This window comes from Sciurus carolinensis, chromosome 17 (genome assembly GCF_902686445.1).
Source record: "Sciurus carolinensis chromosome 17, mSciCar1.2, whole genome shotgun sequence".
Classification (NCBI taxonomy): Eukaryota; Metazoa; Chordata; class Mammalia; order Rodentia; family Sciuridae; genus Sciurus; species Sciurus carolinensis.
In genome coordinates, this window is record NC_062229.1 from 19652143 (window position 1) to 19679886 (window position 27744).

The following is a 27744-nucleotide window of genomic DNA, read 5'->3' on the forward strand; positions in this document are numbered from 1 at the left end:
TTGTTTCTAATCTCTTACTGTGCCTAATTTGCAAATTAAATTTTATCACAGGCATGTACATATAGAAAAAAAAATAGTATATATTGGGTTTGGTACTATCTGAGGTTTAGGACCTCCACTAGAGTTCTTAGAATGTATCTCCCGTGTATAAAGGGGGACTACTGTAATATTGTGTGTGTACTCTCAATGAGCAGATATGACCAGGTTAGAAAGAACAGAAGCAAATAAAATGGACGTGGTACTCATCCAAGATATCACAGTCTATTCTGGAAGAAAGTTCAAATAAATAACTTAAATAGAGGGACTGAGAGACCCTCAAGTGAATTCAACCAGAGTCTGTTGAATTAGACTGTTTGAAAAGGAAAGTTATTCATTCGATGCTTGTGACCCCATTTCCAGGACGAAGGAGCAGGAAAGGCCCACTGAGTGTAGTAAGAAGCAGGTGCCAGCTCTGGTAAGGCAGGGACAAGTTCTGCTTATCCCGAGGTGAGGCCAGGCCTCACCTGTACCTCAGAGGGTTACCTGGGTTAGCAAGGACCATAAGGGTCTCTTGCCACTTAGGGTTCAGGAGTGGGTCCTGGATCACGAGTCAATCAGGGCCTCGGGGGCGGGGCTGTGTAAACTGTCCAATCAGGAGCGCCCGCAAGGGGCGGGGGAGACGCGGCACAAACCCTGTGCGGGGATCGATTATGCGCAGCCGCAGTAGGTGTCTGGCCGCCGCTCCTGCGAGGCGCCTAGCGGCTCAGCCTTTGTTGGACTGTGACCTCCGCTGACCTCAGGAGCGGCGAGGAGGACGCGGGAGACCTCGGAAGCCGGGAAATGGTGAGTGCGGGGGCGGAGGGGGAAGGAGGGCGGGTTGATCCGGTAGAAACCCACAGTAGGGACCCGGCCTCTCCGTCTCGGCGCGGAGTGGGCGGCCGACCGCGGCTGGCGCCGCTTGGCTCTCGGTCCCCGGCCCGTGGGGTTGGGGGCGGCCGCGACGCCGGACTGGGACTGGACAGCCGGCCGCGCGGCCCTGCGCCTGCCCGAACTGTGGTGGCGGGAGGCGGGTGTGTGTGTGTGTATGTGGTGTGGGGTCCCCCGTCCCTTTCTTCCCTGGGAGGATCTGATTTGTGTGGTGTGTGTGTGTGTGTGTGTGTGTGTGTGTGTATGTGGTGTGGGGTCCCCGTCCCTTTCTTCCCTGGGAGGATCTGATTTGTGTGTGTGTGTGTGTGTGTGTGGTGTGGGGTCCCCGTCCCTTTCTCCCCTGGGAGGATCTGGTTTGTGTGCGAGTGTGTGTGTGTGGTGTGTGTGTGTGTGTGTGTGGTGTGTGTGTGGTGTGGGATCCCTGCTCCTTTCTCCCCTGGGAGGATCTGATTTGTGTGTGTGTGTAGGGTTTGTGTGGAGGAGCTGTGGTGTGTGGGATCACTGCCCCTTTCTCCCCTGGGAGGATCTGATTTGTGTTTGTGTGTAGGGTTTGTGTGGAGGAGCTGTGGTGTGTGGGTTCCCTGCCCCTTTCTCCCCTGGGAGGATCTGATTTGTGTGTGTGGGAGGGGGTTCCATCCCTTTCTTCCCTGGGAGGATCTGATTTCCCCTGAATTTTCCAAATATTTGGAAGTAGGGCCTCAAATCCACAGCCCTGTCTTCTCAGCATAGCTCTTCCTAGGTTTCTAAGTCTGTTTGCAGTTGCTCATAACTCAATATTGTAGTTGGGTAATTTATAAAGAAAAGCTTATTTTTAGTTCATGGTTCTAGTCCAAGGTTGAGAGGTGCCATCTGGTGTTTGCTGGCAGAGCTGAGGTAGGTGCAGGGCATCACGTGTCCAGAGAAAGGGAGAGCTGGAGAGGCTTAGCCAAACTGGCTCTCATAGATACTCTTAAAATAACCCATTAATCCATTAATCCGTGGATGCATTAATCCATTCTTGAGGCTAGGGCTTAATCATCTCTTAAAGATCTTGCTCGTTGATATTCTCATAACAGAGATTAAATTTCTGCATAAGTTTCAGAGGCAACAAGCCAGGGCTGGCAATAAATCCCTCAATTTCTAGGTCTCCCTCTGCTCCACATTCCCAAATGCTAGTTTCCATGAAATTCACAATGTTTTAAAGGTTTTATCCCCTATGCTTCATTTCATTCAGCTTCAGTGTTATAGACCAATAGATGCCTCTTTTTAAAAGATTAGTTGTTTGCAAACATTTCACATGAGAAGAGAATAATTACTTGACACTCTAAAAAAATCTTTTTACCTCTCAGAACTTTCACCTTCTTTGAGTACAGACTTCAGAATGTCTTTTGCTTGAGGTTCCCTTTGGGAAATTTTTCAAGGTAATGTGTCTTTAATCCACTCTCCTATCTTTTCATGGTCCTGGGTTTCAGAACTGTCTGTGGTTGATCCAGGATGCCTGTAGCAGCAAAGTTTCTTGGAGTGTTTTGAGAATATCCACTCCTAGGTTATCTCCTTCCAGAAGACAACTGAGGTATGGGGGTTGGAGCCATTGATGGGAGCAGATGGATGCCCTGTCGGAGAGAGGAGTCTCTTCATAAATCCTCATTTAAATGGCTAAGCCTTTGGGACATTAAGATTTTCTTTACTCAACCAGGTCTCCATTCCTTGAAGACATATTGGTTGGCCCACTTATCAGATGCTGGTGCTGAGGGGACATGGTAGAAATGATTCTTGCCCTCTGGATTCCTTTAGACTTGTGAAGGGATAAAACTATCCCAAAGTCTGGGTGAGGTGGCATATGCCTGTAATCCCAATGGCTCCAGAGACTGAGACATGTGGGAGGATTACAAGTTCAAAGCCAGCCTCTGCAAAAGCGAGGTGCTAAGCAATTCAGTGAGACCCTGTCTCTAAATAAAATACAAACTAGGGCTGGGGATGTGGCTCATCCCCAGTGGTCGAATGCCCCTGAATTCAATCCCTGGTAACCCCGCCACCCCAAAATGAGGGGAAAGTGGGGAGGACACATAGAAATAGAGGAAAGATCTTAGAGCAGAGGGAGGAAGGATGGGGAAAGGGAGGAAATGTAGAATGACATTGACAAAATTATGTTATGTTCATATGTGACTGTACCACAGTGAATTCTATCTTGATGTATATCTGTAAAGCATCAATTTAAAAAATAATAGAAGGAAGACCAATAGAGTAGTGGAAGGGGGATAAAGGAGGGAAAGAGGAATCACTGGAACTGAGATGGAGCAAGTTGCATTCCATGCATTATGATTATGTCAAAATAAACCTCACTGTTTTGTTTAACTACAGTGCACTAATAAAAACTTTTTTTTTTTCAAAAAAAAGGTCATTTTACCATTTTAAAAAATATGTGGGTATCTTTCTGCACTCTCTGTCATATTCTGTTGGTCTAGTCTTTATGCCATCACCACATTGTTTTGATTACTCTACCACTGAATAAGAATTTGAGGATTTTGGTACCAGTATTCAAAAGGGACATTTGACTGTAGCTTTGTTATTGTTGTTGTTGCTGTTGTTAGCCTTATTTTGGCCTTGTAGGATAAATTTGGAAATGTTATCCTTCAATTTTTTTTGATGACTTTGAGGAGGATTGATGATTATTCGTAAATTTTTGGTAGATTTTTCCAGTGAAACTATTTGGTCCAAGACTGTTGGAGGCAGGTTGGGGTTGATTACTGCATCAATCTCCTTTTTAGTTGTAGGTCTGCACATATTTTGTTATTTTTTCATGACCCAGTCTCAGTAGTTATGTGTTTCTAGACATTTTTTACACTTCTTTCATGTTACCCCATTTATTGGTGTGCCCTTTCAGACTTCTTAAATAAGGCATGAGGAATGCAATTCTATCAATTTTATTCTACTGCTGTTATACAGGAACCCTACAGATGTTGTGATAAACTACAGAGGAAGGCAGAGCATTGCACCGATGTGTTTTGACCTCATTTTTAGGATGCCTGTGTCCCTGGGTTATCACTTCCATGAGAACTCTTCATCCTTACCTCTTAGTTGAGGCGGGAAGGTTACCGAGAGTAACCCGAGCTGGGTATTACACTTGCCCCCGAGGTTTGGCTCTTGCTGTGATTTGGATATAGTTTGAATGTCCTCCAAGGCTTCATGTATTGAAATTTAACCCCTACTCTTAGGAATTAAGAGGATAGACACTTAATCTCACTGGGGTATTTAGAGTTAGAAACTTTTGGAGGTGATTAGGTAATCAGAATAGAGCCCCCATGATTGAATTCTGTTGATTTTTTTTAATCAGAGGGAGAGAGAGCAGAACATACACACACACACACACACACACACACACACACACACACACCCATATGTACACCTTGTCTCTTGCTATGTGATCCTCTGCACTGTCTCAAGACTCTGCCTGTGAGAAGGCCATCACCAGATGTAGGCTCTTGGCTTTGTACCCCCAGAACTGTGAGCCAAAAGAAGCCTCTTTTTTTTTAAATAAAGTAGCCTGCCTACAGTAATACCCTGCAGTGATACCCTTATAGTAATATAAAACTCTGGAAATATCCCAGTTGATAAGGCCTTTGAGAAATTGTTTTGAAGACTGGAAAGAAGAACACATTTCTGTGGGCATATTTCAAAATGACTACTTTTATTTTCCTCCTGCTCAAAGCAGGAAACAGTTTTTATTTGACCATCACAATGAGAACTGGTAATATTTCTGGAAGAGAAAAGTCATAAATGAAGGGGGACTTCCTAAGAATGGGTCCCCTCTACTTTTTCCCTCTCAAACTTGTACCCATTCAATTCAGGCTTGAGCAATTAATCAGTTACGGTTTAGTTCAGGTTTTCATTGTTCTTGTTTTCTTGTTCTCCCCCCACCTCTTTTTTATATATTTTACCCTCTGAAATGCTTCACAGAAGTTTCTACTTACAGGTTTTTGTTCCAGTAAGATATAATTCTCTTATTAGTTACATTGGTGGGTTCCTTTCCAAAATCCAGATTCTGGATGCTATCAAAGGTCAGATAATACCAGAAAAATGAGAAGTTATATTCCATTTATGTATGATGTATCAAAATGCATTCTACCGTCATGTATAACTAGTTAGAATAAATAAAAAAGGTCCAATATTGTAAACAGACTGTTCTAAGGATATATCGTCTCAGGACTGCTGATGGTAGGCCCTTTAATACACTGACAACTTTGCCATGACAGGGACTTCAGGTCCTCTGTTCAAAGAGACTTAAGGGTGATCCAAGCTGCATATCTTACTCCCTGAATTCATCAATGAGAGATGTGTTCCTATGCCGTTGCTTTATGCACAGCTCAAGTTTATCACCACAGTTGCTGTGTGCAAGTGAGGGTGAATAAAGGGTAAATCTGATTACCAAGTCATAGAATACATATTTTGAGTTCACAGCATCATTTGAACTATTATGAATTCAGTGTAGATCAATAGTGTTGAGTCTCACCCTTCCTTCACTAAACATATGTGGAATGTTTTAGGACCTAATGACCTTTGAGGATGTGGCAGTGAACTTCACCCTGGAGGAGTGGGCTTTGCTGGATCATTCCCAAAAGGATCTTTACAGAGAAGTGATGCTGGAAACCTTCAGGAACCTAACCTCTGTAGGTAAGGATGGCATCTTTTCCTCACTTTATCAATTAGAGAATAAGTGTTTCTTGCTCATCAGTGCTCTTTGTAATATAGAAAAGATTTATGTTGGTGAATAAGTCAAGCATAGTCACAGTATTATGAAGAAAGAATCTAACAATCTTTTTATAATGTAATAACTCAATTATTGTTTCTTTTTTTAAAAAAAATTTTGATTGATTGACTGATTTTTGAGATGGGGACACTGTTAGGTTGCCCAGGCTGGTCTTGAACTCCTGAGCTCCTGTGATTCTTCCACCTCAGCATCTTGAGTAACTGGGACTACAAGCATTCACCACCATGTCTGACTCATAATGATTTTTCTGTATCTACATTTTAGGAATACAATGGGAATACCAGAATATTGAAGATGAGTACAAAATTTTTAGAAGAAATCTAAGGTAAATTTATACACACAAGAAGAGAAAGTGATGTCCCTGGAGAATCTTAGAATGACAACAAATTTTAAAAATGAGAAATTCAATTTCAAATTTATTTATTCTTATAAAATTTTTTCTAAAACTTAAATATGACATAGATATGTTTGTAAAATAGTTCACTTGAAAACAGTATTAAGAAATCCAGTGTGAGTATCACTGTTTCATAGGAGTTATGGTCCAGCCATCTTGCAGAGCCTTCAGTCTATTCATACTCAGAAGATTCAGGCAGGGCATAAAACCTGTATTTTCACTGATAATGTTAAAAATGTAAATCCAGTGTCTGTAAGTAAATATAAAATTATTAATAAACCTTCAGTAATGTGCTTCTCATTTTTTTGCAGAAATCAAGTGATTGAGAAACTCTGTGAATATAAAGAAGGTAATCCATGTGAAGAAATCTTCAGCCAGATTTCAGATCACATTGTGAACAAGAAAACACATTCATTAAAACCATGTGAAAGCCTCATATGTGGAGAAGTGGCCATTGGTCATTCATCCCTTAATAGGCATATCACATCTGACTTTGGACATAGACCATATGAGTATCAGGAAAAACCCTCTGAACATGAAGAACATGATGAAGTCTTTAGCTGGCCCAATTTCATTCAAAACTATGAAAGAACTCACACCGGGGAGAAACCCTATGAATGTAAGCAATGTGGGAAAACCTTCAGGAGTTCCAGTTATGTTCAGATACATGAAAGAACTCACAACAGAGTGAAACCCTATGAATGTAAGCAATGTGGGAAAGCCTTCAGGAGTTCCAGTTATGTTCAGATACACGAAAGAACTCACAATGGAGTGAAACCCTATGAATGTAAACAATGTGGGAAAGCTTTCAGTTGTTCCAGTTATATTCGAATACATGAAAGAACTCACACTGGAGAGAAACCCTATGAATGTAAGCAGTGTGGGAAAATGTTCACTTATCTCCAAAGTGTTCGAAGACACATGATAATGCACAGTGGAGATGGACCATATAAATGTGAGGTATGTGGGAAAGCATTTCATTATCCCAGTTTATTTCGTATACATGAAAGAACTCACACTGGAGAAAAACCATATGAATGTAAACAATGTGGTAAAGCCTTTAAGTGCCCCAGTTCTGTTCGAAATCATGAAACAACTCACTCTGGTGAGAAACCCTATGAATGTAAGCAGTGTGGGAAAGCCTTCAGTTGTCCCAGTTATATTCGAATGCATGTGAGAACACATGCTGGAGAGAAACCTTATGAATGTAAGGAATGTGGGAAAATATTCACTTGTCTCAAAAGTGTTCGAAGACACATGATAACACACAGTGGAGACAGACCTTATAAATGTAAGCAATGTGGGAAAGCCTTCAGTAGTTCCAGTTATGTTAGAATACATGAAAGAACTCACACTGGAGAGAAACCCTATGAGTGTAAGCAGTGTGGGAAAGCCTTAAGTAGTTCTAATTCCTTTCGAAGACATGAAAGAACTCATACTGGAGAGAAACCTTATGAATGTAATGAATGTGGGAAAGCCTTCAAGTGTCCCAGTTCCTTGTATAAACATGGAAAGATTCACAGTGGAGAATAATTGTACAAGTATAAGACATGATAACAAATCTTCTGTTGTTTCAGTCATGAACACATGGAAGAACTTAATACTGTACAGAAACCTTGTGGATGTAAAGAATGTTGGAAAATATGCTCTTGTTCTAGTTCCTTTCATGAGAAAGAAAGAACTGATCCTGGGGAGAAATCCTATCTAAGGAATGCAGGAACGCTGATAATCACACAGCCTTTCTAGCACACACAAGAATGCATAGTGGAGAGAACTGCTATGAATGGAAAGAGTTTGGAAAAGCTTTTAATCCTCACAGTCCAATTTGAAGAGCACACAGGGAGAGAAACCTCCTGAATATAAACAGTGTGCAAATGTCTTCAGTTGACTTACATCCTAACTGCATGTAAAAATGCACACTGGGGCTGGGGATATAGCTCAGTGGTAGAGCGCTTGCCTAAGCCCTGGGTTTGATCCCCAAACTGAAAAAACAAACAAACCAAGGAATTTTCAATTTAACCAACATTTTCAAGTTTTTGCAGAAAGCCCCACTGTTTTGAAATTCTATAAATCTAAGAAATATGAAATGCTTGATGCAAACTAACATGGGTATATTGCTCACCAGAGTCCACAATTTGAAGGAAATGTTATAAAAGCTGTACATATATTATCTTTGTCAGTGACTTTCTCTTAAAGTGGATCTCTCTGCTATGGATTTCTAAATCTTACTCTCACAAAGAAACACTGAACTGAGATAATTCTGTAAGTACCCTTGAATTAATGCATTTAATAGGTATTGTTTTTTCTCTTATGTCAGTTAATAAATTTATCTCATTTATGTGTAAGTTTGTAAGCTTCCTGAATGAATTGAAATGTAGTTCTATTATGCAGTAGGTCTGATTTTTTATGTAGTTTTAAATTATGCTCTGATTAATAGGACATTGAAAAATTAGTCTTTGTTAAAAGTTGAGTGTGTTGTATTCTTGTGTTTGTTGAATTGGTCTTATTATATCATTCAGGCTGGTCTTCAAACTCTTGGGCTCAAGGGTTCCTCCAGCCTCACACTTCTGAGTAGCTGGGACTATAGGCAATCACCACTATGCCCACAATTATTGAGATTTTGTCGCTGGCAGGTTTAAGATATCCCTTTTCTATTATATATATTCTACCCTTTATTATGGGGGAAAATGTGGTACAATGAAGTTCATTCTATCTTCATTGCTAATAAATAGTTGGCATAAATTTGTAAATATGTCAAGTTTATTATATAGTTCTGTGTGAATTTAACCTGTTACCCTTTACTCTGTTATTTTTTCTGACTTAGTTGGATGATTGACTTTGGGTTAAGGAGAAAGGACAATAAAAAACCTAGATTGGGAGAAGAATTTTTCTGGATTGAGTTATGTCAGTGTGAGAAATGTTGGGAACTAGTATTTTCCAGAATCCCTTTCCTTTATGGTTCTATGTTAGAACACACTAATAGACTGAGAGACTAATAAGTCAGGTTTTGGAGACATCATACCTGGAGATAGCCAGTTGTGTTAGGTCATACAAACACCTTCTTCTGTTCCCTTCCCTGACTTTTTAGCTACTATTGGACTTCCATTTTCTCAGTCTTGTAGGTTTTCACAGATGTCTCTAGAAGTTCCACATTACAGGTATATCCACAGTTTGGATTTTCCTGCAAGCCCTAATGTGTGCACCAGTCAGTTCAGACTGTCACTGTTGGGAATATTCTCTGATACTCTGACTCCCTAATCCGTAGATAGTCTAATCTAATCACATGGACCTTATAGTGATTCTCTGATTCAACTTCTTTCCATTCTCTGACTCACCAGTGTAGCCTCCTGCCTGTGGGTGATGGGGAAAGAGAACAGATCCTACTTAATGGATGGGTTTTCCTCTCTTCTCTCTCTTGCTTCTCCTCTCTCCTCATCTTTATCCCATTCACTTGCAAATCCAAGGTCTCAGGAGATCTCAAGTTGCTGTTGGAGTTTTCTTCTAGGGCAAAAATGATGCTCCAAGCAGAACACTGAAGACCATGGCCACAGGAGGCCTGGTGAGCAGGTTCTTGAAGGCCTGCCTTTCCAGGTGCAGCCCTGAGAATTGCTGAAAAGGGCTGGAGTGGGGCTGAGCAGAGGAGGGGCTGTGCTGCAACCTGAGCCATTCAGGGGCAACCAAGAGAAAAGTTGAAGCAGGGCTGAGCTCAGTGGCACAGCTTGTATCTTAACTGCTTGGGAAACTGAAGCAGGAGAATGGAAAGTTGGAGGCCCACCTGATCAACTTAGTGAGATTGTCTCAAGATTTAAAAGGGACTGTGTATGTAGCTCAGTGGTAGAGCACTTGCCTAGCATTTGAGAGGTCCTGTGCTCAAACCCCAGTACAAAAACGTGGGAGCAGGGAGCAAGCCAGGCTGAGCCAAGAGTAGCCTGGTGGATGCAAGGCTGAGTTCCGGAATCTGGAGGTACCAGAACCAGTCTGAAGGAGCAGAGATTGGAGACGGGGGTGGGGTGAGTTGGGCTGGTCCTTGAGAGGCCGGGACTGACCCAAAAGGGGATGGAAGTCAGACAACTGGGTGAACGGGGAGAGTCCAGTTGGAGTTTAGGGACAATATGAGAATGAGATAGGTAGAGCTGAGTTCAGGGAGGAGGGTTGAGCTGTTAGATGGGCTGGGAGGGATCTCAAGAGAGGAGGGAGGGTCCCTGGAGCTGGGCTGACCAAGAAGGGGTTTGCCTTGTCAAGCAGAATAGGAATGCTTTGTGGGCAGGCGGGGCTAAGCCAAGAAGGGGCTTAGGCTGGGGCTGGAGCTGAGCTAGAAGGGGCAGAACGGCAGAGACTGCAGGGCTGAGGGGCGCCCTAGCACCACAGTCCTAGCCCTGCTAACCCAGCAACAACTGAAATAAACCTAGGAAAGCGTCTGATAGCACTCTCCCTCCGAGCACCTGGGTAAACATGGACCAGATCAGAAGTGAGAGCTAGGGATATGAAGGCCTGGTGGAAGTCGGGGGGTAGGGGATTGGAGAGGGACTTGGGGAAGACCAGGTGAGCTGAAGTCCTCAGGTGCTTGAGGGTAAAAGTCTGGCAAGGAATCCAGGAAGTAATAGGAGTTAGATCAAGAAAAGTTCTCAGGATAGGGAGGAGACAGATACAACCTGGGGACCTGTACTGCACAAATATTCTGGCCAGGTTGTTGGCAAGGAATTGATAATGAGAAACCTCTATTTTATAGGAGACTCAGCTTAGAGGGGTGAGTTCAAGACTTCTAGTCCACATCCCATGCCCTGTGGGGGCACCTGGCAGGTGACTGGGACAGAGGAGAGGTCAAGGATTAGGGTGGGAACCAGACATTATAGTTTGAAGGTATCACAGGCCAGCTGTGGACACTTCGGTGAAGACAGTGGTAAGTGCGTGAGTGTGGATGTAGCTGAGTGGAAACTGATAAGATAAAGGCCAAGTGGGGTGACCTGTGTAGGAACCAGGTAAAGGTGTGATAGGAGGACCCTCACCTACATGGAGCATTGCCTCACTCACCTCTGGGAGCTGTAAGTTTTGTTCCCATTCTGCATGTGAAGGTGTCCAGGTGAGGGACTGCTGCTCCCCATTCCTATCTCAGTGCACAGGTGGAACACAGAGGAAGTGGAGGTACGGCTGTGAGGAGGGATGTCCAGGTTGATGTGCTGATCCCCATCTACCAAATGGATCTGGTGGAGGGGCCAGGCTGGGAGTCTGAGATACCATGATATAAATGCAGTTGTTACCTGCATTGTAGTTTCCTGCCATGGGCTCAGTCTGGCTTAGGTTCCAGGGAGGTGGGTAGTCTTCCCTGAAGAGAGGTGGACTAGGGTCTGTCAAGCCAGGGGATTGGCCACCTTATTCCTTCCTACCTCTTTCCTCCAATACTCATTTTCACCACATGCCTCTGCCACTGTCTAGACTCAATCTTGCCACCTCCCTCCAACCTCATGTCCTCTCTGAAATTTATCAACTGTTGTTACGTGTGTAGAAACATCCGTCTCTGCATCTTGACAGAGCAACTGATGACTTCCTTTCTTCGGCCATCACTCCCCCTGATGAAGGTGATCCCCACCTAAGCTGGCCTCCTTTTCATTGTACAGCCACCAGCCTGTAGCCACAGCCCTTTGGCAGCCACAAGTATATTAGTTCAGTGCATTAAAACTGATGCGTTGCCTTCACCTAGCAAAGACTTTTAGGCAGGACTTCCCTGGGCTATGTGGACACAACTCTTGCTGTGGAGTTTGTAAAGATTATAGTCATACCATCCTTATCTACAGATGAGCATTCTGTGGTTTCAGGTACCATGATCAACCATGGTCTGAAAATAGTACATGGAAGTTTTCAGAAATGACATTCATAAATTTTAAATTGTGTGCTATTCTGAGTAGCTTGATGAACTCCTGTGCTATCCTGTGCCATCTCACTTCATCTCATCAGGTAGTTATTGTGTGATGTCACATCAGTAGAAGAAGGGTCACTACAGAATAATGTGGCACACTGAGAAAGGGACCACATGATGAGATTTATTACGGTGTATTGTTATAATGGTTTTATTTTATTATTAAGTGTTTTTAATCTCTTACTGTGCCTAATTTGTAAATGAAACTTTATCACAGGTTTGTACACATAAGAAAAAATATACTATGTAGGGTTAAGTACTACCCATTGTTTTGGGCATCCACTGGGGAACATATCCTCTTGGATAAAGGGAGCCCTACTACATTTATTTCTTATTGTAGAAAAACACACTGCACATGTTAGACTGGCTGGTATCACCAGGACAATGGGAATAAGATAGAAGTAGATCAAGGAGAGAGGCAGGACTGTACAGTTTGACCAGAAGACACAGAGCATATACATTGTCCAAGAGAAACCACTCTTACACTCCCAGCTCTACACTGCCCTAGTCCTGGGAAGTCTTCAACTCTGCCTTTACCTCAGAACAAAGCCCTGGCTTCCCGCTCTGGGTTCCTCCAGCTCCTGGTCTTCTTCCTACAGTGCCTTTGTCTGTGCCTGACTCCTCATTGGATTGAGTGTTCCTGAGACAGGAAAAAAGTCTGGCTTATCTGAAATCACTCAGACTGGAACAGAGAGTGAGTTTGGAATGAATGAATGAGTGCTGTAGACATGGGAAGAGGAATGCACAGTTGGAATCAGAAGGGACTTGGTTGACAGATGAAGCAGCTACTATGTGCCGCATGTTCTACATGCACCGGACTTGACAATGTGTCATAGTGGAAACTGAGAGTAACTTGTCCAACTTCACAAAGTTGTCTCCAGATTCAGAGTGTTGTAGATAGTTAAGGAGACTGTCACACAGATAGGAAGAGAGACAACAAAGTGCCAATCAGATGATGCCTTGGTGGCAGCCAGGACTGTACAGACCTACCTTGGTACCTATGCCTGATTACTACTACTTTCTGAGCCTCAAGTTTCTACTTTTTGTAAAGTCAGTGAGGTTGACCAGATGACTACTCTTAGATGTCAGGTCATGTTATGATTCTTTTTGTCATCTTAAGTGTCCAAGGGACTGGACTCCAGATTTGGGAGGACAAGGTCAGGTCTGTCAGTCTTGAGCCAAGGAAGAGATCTTTCTTTAACCTAACATGATTTGTGTCTTTTTACGGAAACATAGGGGAACCGGCATCATTCATGATCTCAAGATGGTTAGGATGTTCCTCCAGTTACTAGAATTACATGCTATAGGGTGGATACCTGCAGAACTGGTCTACGAGAAGCAGCAAGGCTCCTGCCACGGCCAGTCCCACTCCACCCCTGTGCCTCAGCCTTGGGCCCTTTTTCTCTCGGGCCTGAGTGCCAGAAGCATCAATAAAGGATAAGTTGATGGAGGCCAGCATTCTTGTGTTCACTCTTATGTCCTTTCCATGTTCCTCCTGAGCTGAGGGAACATACTGTCAATGAATAGTTAACTTCTGTCTTCTGAAAAATCCAATCCAGAGCACAATAAAGCTACCTGAAAAACAGAGCAAAGGAATGGCATAGCTGTATCATTCCAAATAGAATTTGGCTTAAACCTTCTAGATGCCCCAACCTTTTACCTGGGCTCCTACTGGCCCCAAAGTGATGAGTCTCGGGGATCATCAAGACCCTTCCACAGCATATCCCCAGTATGTATTTCCAGGTTTCCCTCTCCATACCTTTTCTCAAACTGTTCCCTCTGCCAAGAATGCTGTTCCAATATGTTCTGGGGAACTCTTTGTCCTTTGAAGTCCTCCAAGTAAATTGCCACTTCTTCAGTGAATCTAGTCAGATTCATACTCCTATGTTCTTATAGCACCTTGTCCTCATTTTCTCATAGAGTCAACAAATGTCAGTTTCATGCTCATTCGACATGGAAATATTCTGGGTGCTCAGATTCAGCAGTGATTAAGAAGAAAGGAGTTCTTTGTACTATGCTTCTCATTGTTCAATTTTGGAAGCTCTCCTGTAATCAAGAGATGACAGAGTGGTCAGAGTTGTAATAAGAGAGGCCCAGGCATCTATGGGAGCTAAGTGTAGTTCTAAGAGCTAGCTAGGGTCTTAGAGAAAGTGTCTGGAGGGAGTGATGTGTAAGGTGAGACCTGAAATGCGTGCACTTGTGATTCAGGTGAAGCAGGCAGTTGGATGAGTTTCCAGGTAGAAGTAACAGCAAGTGCAAAGCCTCAGGGTGATAGGTCTGGTGTGTTTGGGACAATGGGATGTCCACTGAGCCCTGGCTGAGGAAGTCCTGATGAAGGCAGACAGGTTAGAGTTCAAGAGCACTGATGACCAGGAAGTCCACTTGAAAAGTTTGTCATTAGGGCAGTAGGAAACCCTAAAAATTTTTAAATGCATGCAGAAAGAAGCTTCATGATACCTCATGGGTATTTGAGTTATTTCTAATTTGGAGTTCTCATGAATGCCTACTATGTATCCTTAGAAGGTAAACTTAATGGGCTCTTTTGGGTCTGTACCTGGGAATGTAATTGCTGGGTCATAGGAGAGACCTCCATCAGCTTGCATAGACATTGCCAAATGTGTTTCCAAAATATAACAGTGGGTTGGTTTTAAGCATAAGTGACCAAGTATAGAGGATATAGACAGTTCTCTGACTGTTATGAGGAGACCAGACTACAGAGGACAGTGCGGACTTGGGGGTACCCAGAAAAGGTGGCAGTGGTGGAGATAGTTCCTGAGATGGGCTGAGTGGTTGAATTTGGGACTGACTGCAGAGGTGGAATGGATAGTGTTAATATAGCACATGGAGGGAAAGAAGAAGTGAACTGGTTTTACCCACCACCTTCTGACACCACACCTAAAACCAGTTGTCTGTGTCTCCAAACACCAAGTGGGTGTCCAGCAATTCCACTGAATTCTGAAAATTCACAGTGAGAAGCTGCAGAGCACTGAATAGTGGGAGGCCCATGTGCAGATAGGGTTGGAAGTTCTGTACTTTCTGAGGTGGTGACTCTGGTTATCTTGGGGCCATTCTTTTGGACAGTGTTTTGGTTTTGGCATGCACAGAGATGCTGGAGTCTACCTGTAACTTGTATAGATGAAGAAATTCTCTGAAGGTCAGGCTTAGAGAAAGACTCATTTAGGTAGTCTTCTGGAGAAAGGATTTCTGATGGACTGTTTACTTAGATAAGAACCTTTGTGAGACTTCAAGTAAGAGTTTCCCTCTGGGGAATATTAAGGTATTTGAAGGAGGGAGAGTTTCTACATTGAGAGGAGGGGACAGCAAGGCATAGTGAACTCCCAGAGTTAAACCTGTGGGTGTCCCTGCCTCTTTCTCCAGTACTGATCCATCCTGGGGCTCTATTTCAGCATTCAGCCTGACCCTGGAGCTTGGCCATAAGTTTGGCCATATGTGAGATTTCCTTGTGACCTTGGGTAAAGGAAACTGCTTGTCTGACTCAGTTCAAAGATTTGCTTCTCTTCTTGCTTGACTCTTGTGTTAGCGTTTTGTCTGTGGCCAAAACACTGGATAAAAACAACTTAGAGAAGGAAAAGTTTATTTTGGTTCAGAGTTTAAGAGGTTTAATCTAAGGTGAGACAGAATATCACTGCTGAAGGGTGTGGTTGAAAAACCTTGCTCTATTCATAGGGGACTGAAAGCAGAGAGAAAAAGGGGAAGGGGCTCAGACAAGAACCCTTACAGACCACACAGGTAGGGATCTACCCCCCTCCAACCATGCCCCACTTACCTACAATTACTACTTGTCGAATCAAACTAGGATGGACTGAGATTAGGTTACAGCTCTCACAATGTAATCATTTCGCCTCCGAATATTACTGCATTAACACAGGAGCTTTTGGGGGACATCCCTCGTCCAAACCCTAACAACTCCTTGTAGAATATTGCTACTATATAACTCCAGTTTTTCCATGCATTAAATAGTTGTATCTCTTGTTTGCATATTTTTCTTTTGTTGGTTGAAAATGGATAGATTGAGAGATAAACTGTGAGAAAGCCTTGACCTTTAAAGCCAAGTACTTCACCCCAGATTCCTCCACTGCGACAACATCAGGTCCTTTCTCCTGTTTCAGCCTGACCTAATCACCCCTCCTACTCTGAGGTCATGGGTTGTCTCCGTGGACACTGAATCTGGAATTCCTTGAGCACGCTTATGACCCCATTTCCAGGAGTAAGATGCAAAAAGAGACCGCTGAGTTGCAATTAAGAAGCGGTTGACGCTCCGGAAAGCCAGGAGCAAGCTCTACGCATCTTCGGGCTGGGCCACGTCTGTGTCTGGGGAGGAAGAAAGGCCGGGTAAGTGTTGTAGCCAGAATCTGTCATTTTGCTCATCTCTGCCAAGTGAGGGGATCCCTTCTGTCACTCGGGTTCTAGGGAGCGGGGGATCACTAGCCAATCAGAGGCGCGGGGTTGTACGACCTTCCAATCAGGAGCGCCGGCGGCGGGAGGGGCGGATCCATGCCGGAAGGGTCTTCCTCTCGCGCGCCGCGGTATTCCGCAGGCGGTCAGCTGTTTTGAAAGGAACCAAGGGCCTCAACCTCCTCCGTTTTGTGACGCCCACTGACGCCAGTTACTGTGGGAAGAACTCCGGGCGACCCCGGAAGCCGGAAATGGTCAGTGTTGGGGAGCGGTCAGGGGTGGGGAAAGGGGCGGCCGCTGGGACCGTGGGTGGCGGGACCCGGCCTCCCCACGTTGGCTCCGAGCCTGCGAGTGAGTCCGCTACGGGCGCCGCTCGGCCCTCGGTCCCTCCGGCCGCTTGGAGGGGCTGACCTGGCAGCCGGGAGCCCCGGTCTCCCCAAACTGGGCGGTGCCGGCGGGAGGGTCCCAAGGAGACCCCAACTTGCGAGTGGAGCTCGCGCGCGGGAGGAGCTGGGGTGTTTGGGATCCGCCATCCCTCCGTCACGTTTCCCTGTTGCATTCTTAATTGCGCGAAATTCTCCAAATATTTGCGAAGAAAGGTCTCAAATCCACAATTTTCCAGTGCTGCTTAGGGCTGGCTGCCTGTAAATCCCTAATTTTCTGGATACTTCACGTAGCCAGACTCATTGGAGAGGGGGATCTGCGTGCACATATGGTTGGGGTTGAAGTGGAAGAGGAGATGGGTTGCCCTCTTTGACATAATTGATACTGTCCTTAGACTGTTGCTACACGTTGTTTTAAAAAACGAAATGATCGACATAGCACATGACCATCTGGAAGGAGAATTGCAGTGGGAAAGCCCTAACTTTATGGTCTGCAAGCATTTCAGTGATTAGGCAGAGAAGGGATTTTCTTTTTTAGGGATTAGGAAAGAAGAGTAGAAAAAGTTGGGAGAGAAGGGGATGACGGAGAACTTTCCCCCCGAAGTCAGCCTGTGTTTAGGGTGACATTAAAGAGAGGTTTATGTGCTGGCTCAGCTGAGGGTAGGTCAAATATGACAGGCCTGTGAAAAGGAGAGACCCAAGAAAAGTTTACTTATTAAGTGTTTCGTTTCTACTGATCAATTTAGTTAATATTGAGCCCAAAGTGGGAATTTGTAAAGTGTGTATCTGGCCTTGTTGGTTAAAGACAGGGAACATCATCTAAGTGTAATAGGGAGGGTGTTCATTTGGAGTAGGGTGTTTCTCCAAATCAGAGTATTGGAGGTAGGAGATCAAATCACTGCTCTTTACCAAGAAGTGTACTCTTTAGCCCTGGGAATTACCTGAACAGTAGGAATCTCTTTGAGGCAGTGTCTGAATTTATGCTAATGAGGTAACTCAAGGTGTTAACCTTTTTTTACCTTCAGGATGGGAATTGGTGACCTGACAGAGCAAACACATGCTTTGGACTGGAATCTGCAGTGGGGAGAGTGTGGTCAGACTGAACCCTGAATTTGTCAGGACTGCGCTAAATCTGGGTGCTATCAGAATTAAATTGTGGGGCACTTACTTGGAGAATTGGTTGGTGTTAAGCAAGCAGCACACCTTTGAAGTCAAAAGTGATGTCAATAAAACACAACAGGTTGGAATCTTCAAATGACTCTGGGTGACAGTTTAGTCACTTGTCAAAATCAAACCTGTGAAGGAGGAAGACTTTTCATGCTGAGAGGAGAGGCAAGTGTAGTGTGGGAGATTCCAGAATTCCATTTCCTGACTACTCAGGTTTCCCTCACTGTCTGGGAGAGAGCCCCTCTGGGCTACAACTGCACAATGAGAGTGGTCTCTAAATTTAGGAATGTGTTTGACCTGTGAAGCAGGCTGCTTCCCTTTTGTTTCCTTAGTATAATCCTCCTCCTATAAAAATAGCAGTCTACCTCACCATTTTAAGAATTTTTGTTTGTGATATAAGTGCAAGATGGTGATTTCCTTGTTTGGAACGAATGATGAGGTCTGAAGAAGCAAAGAGAATTCTTTTTTTGTTTTTAATATTTTTTGTTGTAGATGGTGCTGAGGATTGAACTCAGTGCCTTACACATTGAGATGAGCGCTCTGTCATTGAGCCACAATCCCAGCCCCTAGAATTCTTGAAATAATTTATTTGTTTCATACTAAGTCTGACTGTAAATATCCATGGAATCACCATGCAGGTGAATAAATAGGTTACCTCTGGTGTATCTTCCTAATTTCATCTTTCTCTGCACCCTGAGTTGACCACAGGATGGAGTTTTTGACATTCCTTATAGCTTTCCCAAGTGTGCTATTACTAAGCAGAGTTTTAATTGTTTTTGCCTCTTTTGAATTATGAATGAGTTATTGCCATTTATATGCCACTAATATTATGCTGATATGGTTTTTATGTGGTTTCTTTGCCTCAATCTGTTGCACTTATGAAAGTAGTTACCACTATGTAGCTCAGCCAGTGAATTCATACATTTCACTGTCTGTGGGACTTTGGGTGCTTCATGTTTATATTTTTTGATGTTTTGACAATGTTATTATTCTCCCTCTGCTTCTACTGCACCATAGATATTTTTGCTGAATAGGGAAGAAAATTGCTTGTGTGTAGGTGATAGAGTGATGGATAAATTCAGAGTTATTAGTGATTTTTTTTTCTTTTTCAGTATTGGTGATTGAATTCAGGGGGCACTCTTATCAGTGAACTACATCTCCAGTTCTCCCCCGCCACTTGAGACAGGATCTCATTAAGTTGTCCAGACTTATCTTGAGTTTTTTATCCTCCTGCCTTAGGCTCCCCAGTTGCTGGGATTATAGACAGGGACCACACCCAGCTAGTAAGCAATTTTGGTAGGGTACAAATTTGTCATCTGACGAATGGATATGTGTTTATTGTGTGATTTATCTACAGTATATCTAATTTATTTTTGTCCATCTATTATAAACAGCATCTCTATTTCCATTTGATTTTGTTGATTACCTATGGTGTTGAACATTATATGGTCTTTCATCTTACATTGAATTGTTTCTCTCCCTTTTCTCTCTCTTGTATAAATGGCATTGTGGTTTTAATTTCAAATCCAGTTGTTTGTATTTGATATGTAGCAAAATGATGGATTTTGAAATATTAAGCTAGTGAATACAACCATACTTCTCCAAGTCTAGAAGAGTTGTTGATTTTAAATTCCTTTGTGTTTTCTTCTGTGAACAGGAGTGTTTCCTTCTATATGTTTTCATCCTATGCTAGAAAGTAGAGAAATGTGATTCCTTTTTTAAATTTTTTATTTATTTTGGATGACAGTATTTAACCCTCAAACTCTTTCCCGTTGTGCCCCACATCAAGATAAAATGATGAAAAGGCTGGGGACTTCTTTTTTTGGAGCTGACAGGAGACTCAGATCACCCAAACCTCAACCTCTGGAAGTGAATTCTCACTGCAGCTTCTCTGTTAACCTCAGTAAAGTTCTGAGGTCAGACCCCTTTTTTTGCTCTCTCAAGACACTTGCCTCCTGCTTGAGAGGCCTGCCCTATTCTCCCTGAGCCCTGAGTTATGTGAGGAATAAGATTGAATGCCTTATCTCTCTTTAATGGCATTTTGTCATCAGTGTCAATCAATATCAGAGCCACATATCTGCATGTGACCATAGCAGCTTGCACCATCAGCACGATGTCTACACATTAATCACTTTCTATGTCTATTTTTTCTTGCTCTGATTTGCTAATGGCCAGCCAGCATGCACTTTGACCTCTGCTTGCTGGGTTTCTGGGGCCTTGTGTTTTTATCTGTGTTGCTCTGTTTATTGCTGTTCCGTTTGTGAATTTTAAGTCTCATCGCCACTTTATAAGGGAGAGGGACATATATAGAAATTAGTATGTTTTTTTCACAAACTTAATTCTTTGTTAAATTATTTATCATGAAGTATATTCACAAAAGAATAAATTAAAAGTTTGTGATAAAGTTTGGTAATGATAACAGTATTGTGTGTCTGTGTATCTCCATCCTTGAAATGTTCATCAAGTTCCTAACTGGGCCTTGGGCAGTCATTAACTTCTCCATTGATTCGCTGCTTGATTCATTCTTGCCCCATGGTGACCGCAGTCCTTGGCTACTTTTCCTGTCTTTGCCATATGCAGTTTTTGTTTTTGTTTGAAAATTATTTCAGTGAAAGACTCCTCTATGAATACATTGGTTGAAGTAGAAGTGAGAATTATAGATATAGATCAGCCATCAAGTATTTCTGTACTGGTCACAATTTGGAACCCAATAGCTTTGTTTATTCAAAATAGAAAATATACTCAGTCTTCTAGTTGTCTAATACAGTCCACCCATTCATTGCTTCAGTGGACTTATTTCTCATCCTGTTTTCCTAGTTGTCTGGGTAACTACTTTCAGCATTCCTATAGAGGGTTAACATTATAATCACTGTGGGAATAGAATCAGATAGGTCTCACCTAAGAATATCCTCGTAAAACATTGACTATATATGGAAACCACATGACAGGTACCCTGAAGACTACATTAACAGGTTCCAGTACTCTACATTATTGACAAAACTATTTCATCTCTTATAGGAAAACCAACGTAGGCTCATCCCAGAATACAAAAACTCATTTTTGTTACAAAATAATTATAAAGCTTTGTAGGGTTAGAACTATATTTGATAATATTTTTCCATTACAAGTGCTTCTATCAATGATATCATATTTCCCCAGAGGGGTCAACCTATTGTAATATGCTATAAAATGTTGCTTTCTACCTGTTCCCCAAGCATTTTCTGATTATGGCCATTAACACAATTTGTGACAGTGGTGAATGCAGTGTATGATAAAGTAGGTATATAAACATGTTTGCAAATGGGTTTAGACCCTCTTGTTGTCTCCTAATAGAAGAATCTTCAAGTGACTCAGAACTGACTTAACAGTTTGGAAAATGGTAACAGAGCTTAATGATCAAACACTGTCAAGACTACATTTTAACACTTCCAGACTCCTACATTAACTTTGTTTCTGTCACCGCCTTTATCTTTGAAATGCCTTCCAGTCAGCAAAATCAATTCAAAATCAATTTAGAACAAGTACACCTTCTGTCCCTTACACTCCCCTTGTGCAGTCATGGGAAACAGTTTTAGTTCTCAGGGGTATCCCTGAGAGACAGGCAGGTGTAATGAAATGAACTAGGCTTCTTTGTCTTCTGAAGCCCCAGGTTTTCCCAAGGGACCACAAATATAATAAATATTGGTTCATTAGGCCTGAGGGCTCTTCCACACACAGACCATTTTCAGTAGAGGGTCAGCAAAAGGTGAGGCCTTGACCTTGCATCCCCATCTCCTTTTCTCCCAGGGTCTTGCAGTGTGGCAGCTTGTCCAGCAGATGCCCTGGCAGCTGCATTTTCATCAGCCATTCTCTATGCCTGCCGAAGAGTCTTTGGAATAGAGTTAAGTTCTCGCCTGCTTTTGCTGGATGCGTTAAAAAGCACAGGGACCTGAAGAGTTTTTAGCCTTACCTTGTTCAGGAACGTAACCAGGACTTGGGGTCTGCCCTGATGTCTTTGCCTCCTAACCTGTATCCACTGTGGTGAGTGAGCCAAGGGCAGCACTGGGCAGCATTCAGGAAAAATGGGAGAAATGAACCAGAAAGGTGCAGAGGGCTGGGGTCAGTGCCATCCATTCAGAGAGCAAAAGATAAATGTATTGGTGAGGGTGGGAGTGGATGAAACCTGGATTTGTGGAGAATGGCAGGGGCCCTCATAAAGGGAGGGCTGAGGGCATCAGCTCCCCTCTGCATTATTTGGCAGTCTTTTGGCACTAAACTGGGCGCAGTACCTCCAGACGCTCCAGTCTTATTTTGCATGCCCTTGCCTCCCCTGCTTCCCACTTCCCACCTTGGGCCAGCCTGCAAGCAAGCGCACAGACTCCCTCCTCAGTGTAAAAGCAGGGCTGTGAAGGACCACATGTGATCTCTTACCAAGCAGATTCTTTTAGTTGTGTCCCCTTGGAACTTTCAGTTAGTGTTAAAGCAATTCCAAGGAAAAGTTTTATGGGTGCTTTCTTTGCCTCCCTGTCTAACCCAAATCTGAGGGAGGCACCGAACTATTTCCTAATCCATTCTAATGGTTATGGTGTTGGAGCTTTTTCAAGGTTACTTTTCAGTGCTATGAAAAACAACACATTTGTGTCCTGGTACAAATGCCCAATGCATTTCTGGACATTCATAAAAATGACTGCTATGTAGATTGCAATAGTTCAAATTGCAGGAAATGGTACAGGAGTGTATCAGTTGATCCTCCGTTTGTGCATAACTCTGATTTTGCTGTGGTCTTCAACTCTTACATTTTATTTGGCTATTTCCTCAACCCAGGCCATGATTCTTTTTGGTGTATGGTGTTTTATCTTGACATTAGGTGTGTTTTGGTCATTTTTCAATAATGTGTTTATTCATTTTTATTCTACTCATTAATCCTTTTATGTTACATATGTTGCAGATATTTTCATCCTTTGTTTTTATGTTTTTCCTCCTATAATTTTCATAGATTCAAATTTCTCTGTTCATTTCTTATGGCTTACTCTTTTTCTTATGAGGAAACTCTCTTTTCTTACATCCCAAAAGATGGATTATAATGACTTCTTAAAGCCTTTAAGTTTTATCTTCCTGGTTCCAGTTTATAACATGATATTGTCCATGGAGATACAGTGCATGTTTCCATGTAGATACAGGTTGTGAGTGCTCTTGTATTAAAGAAATTGTGATTTCTGCCATTGTTGCATAATGCCTTCTCTATCATGACTCAGTTTTCAGTTTACATGTTGCCTGTTGAAGACTGTTCTTTTCCCATGATCTGTTTCTTAATAGCTGTGTTAATAGTAAATAGTGTGCAAAGTCTTTTTTGTACGTTAGGTAAGCTTTCACTTTTCTTGTTCCAAAGACTTTAAATATCAGCCAGATATTGTGGCAAATACCTGTAAGCCCAGTGACTCAGAAGCCTGAGGCAGGAGGATTGCAAGTTTGAGATCAGCCTCAGCAATTTTACAAGGCCCTAAACAATTTAGTAAGACCCAGTCTCAGAATTAAAAGAAAAGAGGTGGGGAAGGGTGGGAGATATGGCTCTGGTAAAGTGCCCCTGGGTTCAATTCCTGGTACAAAAAAAAATTTTTTTTAAACATCTTTAGACATTTTGTTGTCAAGTCAAAAGTGTGTTTTAGAAATTATAGAACTTTGTAGGTATGTGTGAGAGGTGAGACAAGAGATGTTAAATAGCATCTTCCAGACCTGCTCATTAGAGATTCATCATCCATAGTGTACTTGGGGGCATATCGGGTAGGGAACCTGTCAGAAACTTGCAAACATTCACAGAGACAACAGGAGTTAGACAAATATATGGTTGACAGAAACTGTTTAGGAACACCAAACCCCTCTTTAGAGTTAGACTGCTGAGGTCTATCCCAGGAGCAGTTCCCAAACACCAGAAAGGTCAAACTTTGTTCTCAAGCTTTTCTGAGAACATGCAGTCTCAGCACAGATGCTGTGAACTCGCTTGTGAACTTTGAGTAGCAGGACTTTGTTGTGAGAGGGCTGCAGACCCACTGCACAAAGAGAGGTTGGGTGACTGGGCAGCACGGCAGGTGCTCCTGTTCTGCTGTTGCTTTACTAAAGAGTTCCCATCTAGCATCAGAATTAGTGTGTGAGAGGATGTGGGTATGAACAGAGAGTGAGAGTGTGATGACTAAGACGTGGAATGGACATCTTTTAAATTTTTATTTTGTTCTTTTTAATTATACATGATAGTAGACTGTATTTTGACATATTATGCATGCATGGAGTATAACTTCCCATTCTTGTGGTTGTACCTGATGGAGAGTTATTCATATGTGAACATAGGAAAGTTATGTCCAATTCATTCTACTCTCTTTCCTATTCCCATCTCCCTTCCCTTCCCTTCATTCCCCTTTGTCTAATCCAATGAACTTCTGTTCTTCCATCCCAGCTCCCCCCCCCTTATGTGTATTAGCACCTGCATATCAGAGAAAACATTTGGCCTTTGGTTTGGGGGATTTGCGTATTCCACTTAGCATGATAGTCTCCAGTTCCATTTGCCAGTAAATGCCATAATTTCATTCTTCTTTATGGCTGAGTAATATGTACTGAACATTTAGAGAACACAGCATCATGTGATCTTACTATGTAGTGAGTATGGATTTCCAGTGATACAAGTCTTAACTTTCCTGCTGGAAATGTGTGGGATGTTTTAGGAGTCAGTGTCCTTTGAGGATGTGACTGTGAACTTCACCCTGGAGGAGTGGGCTTTGCTAGATCCTTCTCAAAAGAAGCTCTGCAGAGATGTGTTGCAGGAAACCTTCAGGAACCTGACCTCTCTAGGTAAGGGTGATGTCATTGCCTTACATAATCAATCAGAGAGCAAGTGTTTCTTGCTCATCCATGTTGCTTCATGATTTGGAATAAGGAAAGGAAAACTTTGGAATATACCAGGAATGAGCACATTATACCATGAACCTACCTAGGATTTAATAATATATCTATAACACTGTAATAACTAATAATGATTTTTTTGGTCTACATTTTAGGAAGAGGATAAGAAGACCACAACATTAAAAATGGCTACAAAAACTCCAGGAAAAAATCTAAGGTAAGAGAAAGCAATGTTCTTCAAGAATCTAGGAGTGACAGAAATTTTAAGAAAAGGGAAAATAATACAAATAACCTCAGCTTTATTGCAGTGCTGGGGATTGAACCCAGGACCTCACACATGTTAGCCAAGCACTCTACTACTGAGCTACATCCCCAGCCCATTAGCCTCAACTTTAAATTGATAAAATCTCAGATGATTTTCTCTAAAACTATATACAGCTTACAGGTCCATTATCTGAAAATTTGGAATCTGAATATTCTAATGATGGAATCATCAAGAGCACTGACGTAATGTTACAAGTGACATTCTGTGATGATCGAGTGTACATAAACCTTGTTCCATGAGCTGTATAAAATTACCCTTAAGGTTTGGGTATAAAGTACATATGTAACAGAAAGAAATTTGGTGTTTAGACAGGGACCCAGCTTCAAGATATTCCACTGTGTATGTGGAAATACTTCAAAATCTAAACATTTTTTATCCCAAGCATTGTGCATAAGGAATACTCAAGTGCATTTAAATGTGATATTGGGAGCAGACATGGTGGTATAAGCTTGTATTCCTAGCCAATAAGAGGCTTAGGGAGCCAGGCACGGTGGCTCATGCCTGTAATCCCAGTGGCTCAGGAGGCTGAGGCAGGAGGATGGTGAGTTCCAAGGCAGCTTCAACAAAAGCGAGGTGCTAAGCAACTGTGTGAGACCCTGTCTGTAAATAAAATACAAAACAGGCTGGGAATGTGGCTCAGTGGTCGAGTGCCCCTGATTAATCCCTGGTCTGGCCCCCCACCAAAAAAAATTTTAAAAAGGCTGACGGAGGAGGATCTGGAGTTTGAGGGCAGCTTAGGTAACATAGCAAGAACCCCACCTCAAAAATACATGTATACATATACACATGTGCCTTAGACATTTAGTATTTATAAAATAGTTAACTGGAAACAAGTATTCAGGAACCCCACAAGTACTACTGTTTCAATAATTGCTCTCCTCAAGTCATTGTGTAGAGCATTCAGTCCATTCATGTCCAAAATTCTTACATAGTTTAAAGCCAGCAATTCTACTGGTAAATAAATAATAAAGAGTACCTTAGTAACATGCTTCTCATTTTTTACAAGTGTCACATGGTAGACCATGAACATAAAGAAGACAGTCAATGTGAAGAAATCTTTATCTGGATTCCAGATCCTATGATGAACAAGAAAATTCCTCCTGGAGTCAAACCTTGTGAAAACAGTGTATGGAGAGGAGGCCTCACTGGTCATTCATCTCTAAATGAGCCCAGAGTTCAGACTGGACACAAACAATGTGAATGTCAGGAATATTAGATAAACCATATAAATGTAAGAACTGTGGGAAAGCTTTCAGAAGATGCCACTATGTTCAAGTCCTTGCAAGAATTCATGCTACAGAAAAACCCTTTGTGTGTAAGCAGTGTGAGATGGGCATTCAAAAACAAGGTAATACATAATAGAGGTGGATATCATATGTGTAAAGTATGTGGTCAAGTCTTTGACTCTCAGTTCATATCTTATAAATGAAAGAATTCACACTGGAGAGAAATCCTATGATTGTAAGCAGTGTGGAAAGACTTTCACTTGTTACAGTTCTTTCAAGCACATAGAAGAAGTCACACTGGAAAAAAACCCTGAGTGTAAACAATGTGGGAAAGCCTTCACTGATCACTGTTCCCTTCGATACCATGAAAGGATTCACAGTGGGGAGAAACCCTGTGAATGTGAGCAATGTGGGAAAGCTTTCACTTGTTACAGTCCTTTCAAGCACATAAAAGAAGTCACACTGGAGAAAACCCTATGAGTGTAAGCGGTGTGGGAATACCTTCACTTGTTCTGATTTCCTTCAAAACTGTGAAAGGACTCACTGGAGAGAATCCCTAAATACAGAATGTGGGAATCTTCACTATCACAACCTTACTTGGATACATAATAATGCATAGTGGAGACTACTCCTATCAGTGTAAAGCATATGGAAATGCCTCTGCTCATCTTGGTTTGATTCACAGATATAAAAGAACACAGCATAGTGCAAAACCTTGAATAGAACAGATGTGGAGAAGTCTTTAGCTGTCCTTCATTTAAGAATGCTCACTGGATCAAAACCTTGTAAATGTGAAAAATCCAAATGTGTACTTTCTGTTGAGACTGGTTAAGTTCTCCTATCTTCATTTCCACTGAGACTACCTTCTTGTTTTTGATTTATTAAAGAGTGATTCCCCATATGGTGTTCATGGCATCAATGTTGTTTTTTCTTTCATTCAAATATAGTTCTCTTAGTGTCCTTTTTCTCTGGCTTTCTAAAATGATACCTCTCTGTTGCCTTTTGCTCACCATCTGCTGATAGATCTCAGTCTTCTTAGCATAGGCCAATGTTCCTTTCCTGAACTTCCTCCTATTAACCTCTTACTGTGTATTGAATTTTTTCCAGTTTCCACTTAGGTTTTGAAACCCTTCCATTAGGATGGCATTTGGAGTTTGTACCTGTAAGAGGTAATTGGGGTTACCTGAATGCACAGCTTGGGCCCTCATCATGTGCTTAGTGTCCTAAGAAGAGTAGAGAGGGTGAGATTACTCTCTGCCTTATGAAGATAGCAATTATCTTTCTATCTGCAAGCCACAGAGATGGCCTTCACTAGGAACCTAAGCGGTCAGTGGCTAGATCTTGGGCTTCCCAGGCATTAGGACTGTGAGAAATACATGTCTTCTGTGTGAGCCAC

At 42.4% G+C, this 27744-nt stretch overlaps 1 protein-coding gene and 1 long non-coding RNA gene across 7 annotated transcripts; one reads left to right on the top strand and one right to left on the bottom strand.

The window, feature by feature from the left end:
• The first annotated feature begins 713 nt into the window (after positions 1–713).
• On the top strand, positions 714–27255 carry LOC124968869 (zinc finger protein 709-like). Of its 5 annotated transcripts, XR_007105874.1 has the most exons (8): positions 714–822; positions 5430–5556; positions 5918–5978; positions 6359–8309; positions 16092–16314; positions 24620–24746; positions 24953–25014; positions 26129–27255. XR_007105874.1 is itself a non-coding variant. In XM_047531710.1 (4 exons), exons 1-4 carry the CDS (start codon positions 820–822, stop codon positions 7578–7580), a joined length of 1413 nt encoding a protein of 470 aa, XP_047387666.1. In that variant the 5' UTR covers positions 714–819; the 3' UTR covers positions 7581–8926. The 5 variants fall into 5 exon arrangements, 1 of the variants encoding a protein (XP_047387666.1); XR_007105876.1 differs by lacking the exon at positions 24620–24746; XR_007105875.1 differs by lacking the exon at positions 16092–16314.
• Positions 12116–16571, bottom strand: LOC124968870 (uncharacterized). Of its 2 annotated transcripts, none has more exons than XR_007105879.1 (3): positions 16438–16571; positions 13721–14007; positions 12116–13536 (listed from the first exon to the last, which is right to left on the bottom strand). It is a non-coding gene; the product is annotated as an uncharacterized LOC124968870 (long non-coding RNA). The 2 variants fall into 2 exon arrangements; XR_007105878.1 differs by lacking the exon at positions 16438–16571 and adding an exon at positions 15749–16254.
• Positions 27256–27744: the final 489 nt, after the last annotated feature.

Coding starts and splice junctions, on each gene's coding strand:
- LOC124968869 (XM_047531710.1), top strand. Junction 5,557..5,917: donor CAGGAACCTAACCTCTGTAG/GTAAGGATGGCA, acceptor TCTACATTTTAG/GAATACAATGGGAATACCAG. Junction 5,979..6,358: donor ATTTTTAGAAGAAATCTAAG/GTAAATTTATAC, acceptor ATTTTTTTGCAG/AAATCAAGTGATTGAGAAAC.